Source organism: Saccopteryx bilineata, chromosome 11 (assembly GCF_036850765.1).
Source record: "Saccopteryx bilineata isolate mSacBil1 chromosome 11, mSacBil1_pri_phased_curated, whole genome shotgun sequence".
Taxonomy (NCBI): domain Eukaryota; kingdom Metazoa; phylum Chordata; class Mammalia; order Chiroptera; family Emballonuridae; genus Saccopteryx; species Saccopteryx bilineata.
In genome coordinates this window covers 43,985,917-43,994,829 of record NC_089500.1, presented here as the reverse complement: position 1 = coordinate 43,994,829, position 8,913 = coordinate 43,985,917, and the positions used below count along the sequence as shown (strand labels likewise).

The window sequence follows — 8,913 nt, the reverse complement described above, 5'->3', positions numbered from 1 at the left end:
TAAACAGCCTTGGCCTTGAAGGATGGGGAAAAACTCATTCCAAGCAAAAAGGAAGCAGCGAACAAAGGCACAGAGGCAGGAAAGTGAGTACATTGGTGGGAAATAGTGTATTAATAGTGCTGTGTATCAACAACTTGCTCTTCAGAAACAGCACTGGGGCTCAGGTGTCTGCTACAAACCAGTGCATTCCATAACCCAGTATATGACAGTTACCCGTATTTCCCCATGTATTAGTTGCACTTTTTTTTCGAAAAATTTGGGGTCTAAAAACGGCGCATTTTATACAGTGGTTGTAGAAGTATGGCATTTCAAATGCCATAGACGGAACTAAGGACGAGGCAATATGTGAAGACAGTGATTTGTCCTCACACACAGATGAGGACATGCTAATGGACAGGAGTTTTGACAGTGATGAGGAGTTGTATAAATTTTATGATGAATAAAACTTGAGTTCAGTAACTTTATGTAATACATTTTTTTTTCAAATTTTGGGCCCCAAAATTAAGGTGTGTCTTATATGTTGGAGAGTCTTATACTTGGGGAAATAGGGTATTGTAGAGGCACAATCTTGCAAATGATACAACACATCTGGAAATTCTGCTCTTTGAATGGTCTATCTCTGCGTAGATGTGGTCATGTTAACTAATGTTGATTTTGAGATCCTGTTTCATTTTGCTTCTGCAGAAGGAAACTCCACTTGCCAATGCTGCATTCTGGGCAGCGAGGAGAGGAAACCTGGCCCTGCTCAGGCTCCTGTTGAACAGCGGCCGGGTGGACGTGGACTGCAGGGACAGTGTACGGATGGACTCGTTCGGTATACGCATGCCCAGAGCATGAGTGCACTTCCCGATACATTTCCCTTAACAGTGGTTATCCACTCATTCGTGTGTTTGCTTGCTTTGTCCTTTTCAAAAAGTCCAAGCTGCTGCGGTGAACTTAACAATGTATTGGGGAAACATTTAGACACATAAAGCAGAAGGAGGCCACAAGAGGGGAAGAGGCACTTCACCAGGAATCAGAATTGGCAGATTCCAAGAAGGAATGGGTGTTTACTCAGAGAATTCAAACCAGCTGCTTTCATGAAAAGGTGGAGATCGTTTAGAGCAGAAGGGGAAGAGAGAAATGAGAAATGGGACCCTCCCCGAACCTGCCATCCGCTCCTTACCTTTGCAGACATCAATACACTGCCCAGGGCAGACGTCACTAAGGGGCCCTTCCTCCCCGGCTAGAGGTAATGATGTCTCTGTAATCAGCAGGACTTCTCCACAATCTCTTGGGACAAGAAGAACCTCAGATGAGGAAGAGAGAGCAGAGATGTTTTGATTTTAGGATTTAAATAAAAATGTTTTTCAAAGGAGCCTTATTTTCCTGAAAACAGGATGTGCCATTTCCAGCTTTTATTGCATAAATTTGGTTATTGAGATCAGCCTCCAGCCCGAGGGGGACACCAGCATGTGCTCCAGTGCCTCCGCTGGAGGCGTCAGGGCAGGGCATCTTGGGTTTGCTCCTCCAGATACAGTCACGCCCTTCAGCATCCCCGAGCGCCAGCCGTCTGAACTGTCTGGCCTGGCCCAGCGGACTTGCCTCCCTCTGGCTTCCGGTTGGGTTTGGCCAGCGGGAGCATTTACAGGAGTCAGAGGGTAGAAGGACAGGGCATCTTGGGTTTGCTCCTCCAGAGACATTCACGCCCTTACTGGGTTGGGGAACCCAGTGCCCCCTGCCCTTACTGCACTGTCTGGCAGCAGCGTCCTGGAAGCCACTGCCTCCCTGTTGTGCCTTCAGGCCTGGGCTGGAGGGGGTGGAAAGCCCACTGGTACTAGCTTCCAGTGCTAAACCATTCGTTATAACAGTGCTTTTCAACCGCCGGTCTGCTGACCGGTACAATTCTGCCAGAAATTTCATGCTAGCCTGTGAAAGAGTTAACTACCCTGAAGTTGTATGAAGATTATAAACCCAGAGATCTTAGCCTAATTCGTTTATGCTCAGAGTGATTTCTGCCTTAGCGATCTCGATCTCTGAAATAATTCTCCTGTTTTCATCGGTCCCCAAGTGTAAAAAATTGAAACCACTGCTCTACAGTGTCCCTACACCCGGGGCACAGCTTCATAAATAGTCTCTTTGTTAAACTTTCTTCCAGTTATCCCAATTTGAATGTACCATCTGTTCCTTGCCAGGACCCAAACTAATATGGGGTCTTGGGCATCTGTATACTGGCCATCCCAAACTTACTTGGGTCTTACTGGGCAAAACTGGGGTAGGGACGCTGGTTTTCATTGTGCCCTCATCCGCTGACCATGTTGATGACCACTTTCCCCCTTTTTCTTGAAGCCACCCCTTTTCAGACACCACTTTGACTTTTTTATTAAATGAGAGGCGAGGAGGTAGAGCGACAGACTCCCGCATGCGCACCTACTGGATCCACTCCACCAGCCCCTACCAGACGATGCTGTGCCCACCTGGGGCCGTTGATCTATTGCTCAGCAACCGGCAACCGAGCTATTTTAGCTCCGGAGGCCAACTTGCTTTAGTGAGCCAGGCTGCGGGAGGGGTGAAGAAAGAGAAGGGGGTGTGGTGGAGAAGCAGATGGTCACTTCTCCTGTGTGCCCTGACTGGGAATCAAACCCAGGACTTCCACACACCAGGCTGATGCTCTGCCACTGAGCCACGGCCTGACTGTCTCCTGACTTTCAGCTTCCCAGGCTCACCTCATAGTGCCACATACATCTTACTCCCTCCCCAGCAGCACCCACACTCAACCTCTCAGTGCCCTTTCCCCATCAGAGGTCATCTCCCTTCCCTTCAGAGCTCACATTCTCTCTGGGTGTCTGCTGGGTGACCCAGTAGCTATTTTGGTAAAAAAAAAAATTGCTTTTATAAATAGATACTAATATGTTTTTAGGTTGCTCCTTGTTTAAAACAAAAAGTCATTTTATCAGGAGCTTTCAGGAGAGATGATTTCTTAACTCAAAGGAGCAAATGATGGTAGTTTCAGATGCCCTCTTATTTTGAAAGGGCTTCTAAGACTGGTGGTAATGGAGGGGCAGGGAAGTGTTTGAGAGCAGCACAAGCCTTGGTTCCCTCCAAGCTTCACTGGGTGGGTTCCTGCCTCTTCCACATGCCACCTGAACATGAAGCCCGAGTCCCAGGATGGTTTCTTCTTTTGGTGAATGAGCTCTAAGCTAGGACACTGGCCAAGCCTCAGGATCACCTTGGATGCTTGTGATAGCTGACAGAATGCAAGCAGAGGCCCCACGCCTTGCTGGCAACTGCTCCTAACCTCAAGCATGACCATGTTCAAACTTCTCCAATAAATAGCTTTGTAAAGAACAAATACACATTATCTCTAGGCCACCCACAATAGGCAATACTTTGATTTACTAACACTCATTCATCTTCAGTTTCTATATTAATGCTGTCTTTAATGATGTTTACATTCTTTGCTTTGTTCATCTCTCTTGACACTTATACCACAAAGATGTGCAAGTTTTTTTTAGTCTTTTTAGACATATGAATGTATGTATTTCTCCATCCTGTTGGTTGTGGCCTTTACTACGTTTATATATTCTATTCAAAATCAGCTCATTTTAAAAGAGACATTTCAACATCAAGTAATGAAATGAACTAACCCTAATTGTTAGAGAATTAATAGCAGTCCAGCTAATAGGTTTTGAATATAAAAGAAATATTTTTGTGTAGCTTAAGTCATCAACAGGTAATACTTCTTCATTCTCTTCTTTCTTTATTTCAACCTCTGACTCTTCCTCAACTGACCATCATGTAGAATTGAAATACAGTCTATAAAGAAGCATTTCTTACTTCTTTCATTCATCTTTCCTTACTTTTTAATACAGATGAGTTGAACATTTTCTTTAAATATCCAAATTAAGTCTGTGTGCTTCCTCTGGCTCATGATTGATTTTTATTTTGAGACTAGTATGATCCATGATTAAAAAAAATTTTTTTTCTCACCTTATGTAAAGAATATAGTTGTAGCTTGTCTGTTTAGACTGGCTTTAAATCAAGGTTTCCTCTATCCACAATCTAAACAAAAATTGCTCACATTCAAGAGGAAGTTAGTAACACCAAGCTTGCCACTCCAATCTTGGAAAATGTGGAGAAAGAAGTTCATCTTAAAAATGGATAATGTTGCCTACACAAAGTTCCTACCTTGAGATGCCAAATACAGTCACAGAGGGTATAGAAAGTATTATACAGCACTTCTATGAAATCATTAGCTTTTCTTGACTCCACAGAGAAAACAAGACTTCCAAAAGTAGTGTTGATATTCACAAAAGTCAACAAAAGCCAGATGATAATCTAACATTTACTGAACTGTTATGATACTATTGTAATATCTAACATGTACTGAATTAATATCTAACATCACTATGCTAAGCCTATTGCCTGAGTATTCTGTTTTTCCCATTTAATTTAATCAGGCAGATCCTTTCATTATTTTCCATTTTACAGATGAGGAGAAAGAGCCTTTGAAATGGTAGCTTACCCACCCAAGCTTATACTGTCAGTGACCACTGAGCTCTACTGCCTTCCTACAAAATCCCACAGATACAAGTTACATGATGCTCCTAAGAGCCACTTATGCCCCTAACCTAGAGAGCCTTCCTCATGTGCAGAACCATCTGTCTCTTGTCAACCATTCCTGGAAGGCAGGTGGCTGAGTCTATAGAAATGGTGGTTCAGATTACAGTTTCAAGTTTTTGAAAACAACTATTAATTAAACTACAAAAGTGCATTTGAATTGGAGGGATCCAGGTGAGATGGTACACCTCATGTCGTTGAATCTGAAAGCTGGAGGAGACCTTGGTGATCACCCTGTCCAACTCCTCATATTAAAGATGAAGTAGCCCTGGCCGGTTGGCTCAGCGGTAGAGCGTCGGCCTGGCGTGTGGGGGACCTGGGTTCGATTCCCGGCCAGGGCACATAGGAGAAGCGCCCATTTGCTTCTCCACCCCCACCCCCTCCTTCCTCTCTGTCTCTCTCTTCCCCTCCCGCAGCCAAGGCTCCATTGGAGCAAAGATGGCCCGGGCGCTGGGGATGGCTCCTTGGCCTCTGCCCCAGGCGCTAGAGTGGCTCTGGTCTCAGCAGAGCAACGCCCCGGAGGGGCAGAGCATCGCCCCCTGGTGGGCAGAGCGTCACCCCTGGTGGGCGTGCCGGGTGGATCCCGGTCGGGCGCATGCGGGAGTCTGTCTGACTGTCTCTCCCCATTTCCAGCTTCAGAAAAGTACAAAAAAAAAAAAAAAAAAAAAAAGATGAAGTAAATGAGCCCCAGGTATTGTCAGCAACTTGGACCCCAGGGCTCCTGACTCTCACTTCTGCAGTCCCATATTTCATCACAGTTCCTTTCTACCCAAATCAGTTTGAGGATAAAGACTTCCAAACCCAGAAAACCAACTGGTACCATTTAACACCCCCCTTTTTTTTCATTAATATCAGTATTTTGGCTCAGGAATCATTTACCATGAATCAAACCAGTTACATCATTGCTGCTTTAGAATGCAGTAATGTGTCTCACTTGGACGGCATTTCTGAAGGTAATGGAAGAAGTAAATTTTTAAATTGAAAATTGCAGCCTCAGCAATTGTCACTTTGCTTTTACTGCATCTAGTCTGCATTATAAGATTATTCATAAGACACTTCTGTCGCTGCAAGAAATGTTGTGCTTGGATGTGCCCTGAGTGAAGCTGACATCTCTGCAGCCTGTGTAGGACTCTCTCTGGCCCGTGACGGCCTGACTGTCCACCCGTCTCCTCCCTCCAGTATGGCACCACGCTCCTCATGGTCGCCTCCTATGCCGGTCACATAGACTGTGTGAAGGAACTCGTTCTCCAAGGAGCGGACATCAATCTCCAGAGAGAGGTAGGTCAAGTTTTGCACTTGAATAAGAATGACTCAGCTGACAGAGCCTTGACATTTTCACAGTGGTGAATTGTTAAGGAGGGCAAGAGTAATCATTGCTTTTTTTAAAAATTCATTTTGGTGGGGGGGGGGGAGAGACAGAGAGAGAAAAAGAGAGAGAAGGGGGAGGAGCAGGAAGCATCCACTCCCACATGTGCCTTGACCAGGCAAGCCAGAGGTTTCAAACCAGTGACCGTGGGGCTCCAGGTCAACGCTTTAGCCACTGCACCACCATAGGTTAGGCAAAAGTAATCATTGCTTTTCTCCTGCCGGACACCAATGCCCAGACTGCAGACCTTGTGCCTAAAATAAGGCCCACAGACTGACCATTGGTGGTACTTCAGTTGAACATATCTTCTCAGGTATATATTGCCATCTGAGGTAACCAGACCTCTAACCACATTCCTTAAGCACCAAACATTTTGACCCAAGCTGAAGTCAGTTCTTCCTTCTTCCCTTGGAATGAGCTGCTATGGAATTCATAGGATTTTCATAGAGATCATTATATTTTTAGAAGGTTTGTGTCACCAACCTGTTCTTAATGAGGCTCACTTGTAGGCTATCTCTACCATCCCCACCAAACCATGTTTTCAGAGGACTCCTCTGCCTAACTATGTAGTAAATAAGCTATCCCTCCCAAATCCATGTAGCAAGCATTGGACTAACACGTGAGCCTGTCCCCTCACTTCTTTCAAGGGCAATCTTGGGAGTCTAATTTGGCCAGAGGATCCATTCTTGGTCCCATGTAAAGGAGCAATGGGAAGCTAGGACATTTCAACATACTTTCAGGTCTGAGGAGGGTTTGTGCATTTTCAAAACAACACAGGGCCTGAGAAATTAACCTTAATGGAGACACATGCGCAGTCAGTCCACACTGACTCGGACCTGAGATGGGCATTTGGGGGTAAGCTCCAAACCAGCCTGGATCCACTCCTGCTCCAAGGCCTGCCCTACAGTTCTTTCAGAAAAGAAGATTCATTGATCAGACTTTCATCCAGCAATACATCTTGCCTGCCAGACTGGACTGCCACCTTGTGTGGAGCCTGTTAAGATGCCCCATGTGTAAGGGCTGGACGTTCCAGGGGTGTCTAGGAGTGTTATCCCCCCTCTGGCTGTTGCCTTGGCCGTGAACCACGGGGAGGGACACTTAGCAGGTAGACTCCGGAGTCTGGTTCTCTGTCACCCTGGATCAGCAAGACTGGGAGGAGCTGTGCAGACTACAGCAAATCCAATCGCTCTCCTCACAGACGGATTCTTCTGAGCAATTTCCATAACACGGGGTTATTGTTTTGGGTCCTTTTTCAGCAGCTAATTTTCTTCTTGAAAGAAAATGTTTTGGCCCATTTGGAATTATAGTTTAAAATTACCCTCTAATCATTTTATTTTCCATCTCTCCAGTCTTTGTTTGTATTAACTTTAAAGAAGAGACATATTTTCTCTAATAAAAACAATATGATCCAGCTCTGCTTACTCAAAAATTTACCCTTAAAGGCAAGTTCAACATGCCCCAAATATCTTTAGAACACCTGAGAAAGCTGGGAGGAGAAGAGAAACATTTGTTTGATTTCCAGCCAATATATGTTTTTTTACTTGTCTGTTTGGTTCCAATTGCTCAGCTAAAGTTCTTGGAGGTAAACTAGTATACATTGAAGCCAGTGGCCCTTGAAGACTTACCAAAGTGTACCACATCTGGAGGTAACCTGTGTGGCTCAAATGATGATGCTATGTAATTTCCTGGTGGTCCCCTCAGGCCAGGGAAGTATGGGACAATGGGCCCCGACCTCACCTCACAGGTTTTGGAATCTGAAAGGGAGTGAGGGTGTGCTTAGCAGCGATGTGGAACTTATTCATATAGCAGACTTCGACCTTGGTGCATTTGTAATCCATTTCACAATATCAGAATATTTGTTTCCCAAAAAAGTGCCTGCCACTGTCTTCTTCATTTGGCCATCTAGACACCCAGAGCTTGCTAGAAAGGCAAACAAGAAACTTAATGGCCCTGGAAAGCCATTGCTCTAGAGCAGTGGTCCCCAGCCCCCGGGCCGTGGACCGGTAGTGGTCCGTGGGCCATTTGGTACCGGTCCGCAGAGAAAGAATAAATAACTTACATTATTTCCATTTTATTTATATTTAAGTCTGAATGATGTTTTATTTTTTAAATGACCAGATTCCCTTTTACATCTGTCTAAGACTCACTCTTGACGCTTGTCTTGGTCATATGATACATTTATCCGTCCCACCGTAAAGGCTGGGCCGTGAAAATATTTTCTGACATTAAACCGGTCCGTGGCCCAGGCCCTGGCCGGTTGACTCAGTGGTAGAGCGTCGGCCTGGCGTGCAGAAGTCCCGGGTTCGATTTCCGGCCAGGGCACACAGGAGAAGCTCCCATCTGCTTCTCCACCCCTCCCCCTCTCCTTCCTCTCTGTCTCTCTCTTCCCCTCCCGCAGTGAGGCTCCATTGGAGCAAAGATGGCCCGGGCGCTGGGGATGGCTCCTTGGCCTCTGCCCCAGGCACTGGAGTGGCTCTGGTCGCAACAGCGCGACGCCCCGGAGGGGCAGAGCATCGCCCCCTGGTGGGCAGAGCGTCGCCCCCTGGTGGGCGTGCCGGGTGGATCCCGTTCGGGCGCATGCGGGAGTCTGTCGGACTGTCTCGCCCCATTTCCAGCTTCAGAAAAATACAAAAAAAAAAAAAAAAAAAAACCGGTCCGTGGCCCAAAACAGGTTGGGGACCAATGCTCTAGAGAACCAGCAATATTGGCTGAGTGACACTCTCAGACATAGAAGTTTCCCATGTGGTCATTATGAAGCCCTGTTTTCAGGACTAAAGCCCATTTGTTTAAGACCTTTCTTCACATTACAGACTGAAGTCTAGCTCCTATTGTCTACAGGTTGCTATTTTCATGTGCACGATGATTAATAGTATATATGTCCCAAAATTGGCTCCAACTGCTGTAAATATGATGTTTTAAATTAATGTATCAAAGAAAGCTTATTGAGA

At 45.7% G+C, this 8,913-nt stretch overlaps 1 protein-coding gene across 1 annotated transcript in view; it reads left to right on the top strand.

The window, feature by feature from the left end:
* The first annotated feature begins 645 nt into the window (after nucleotides 1–645).
* Nucleotides 646–8,913, top strand: part of ANKRD29 (ankyrin repeat domain 29) — a 37,649-nt gene continuing 29,381 nt past the window's right edge. Inside the window, exons 1-2 of the mRNA XM_066247363.1 lie at nucleotides 646–795; nucleotides 5,779–5,877. Of these exons, the coding sequence (XP_066103460.1) occupies nucleotides 646–795; nucleotides 5,779–5,877 (249 nt within the window). The remainder of the gene's footprint in view (nucleotides 796–5,778; nucleotides 5,878–8,913) is intronic.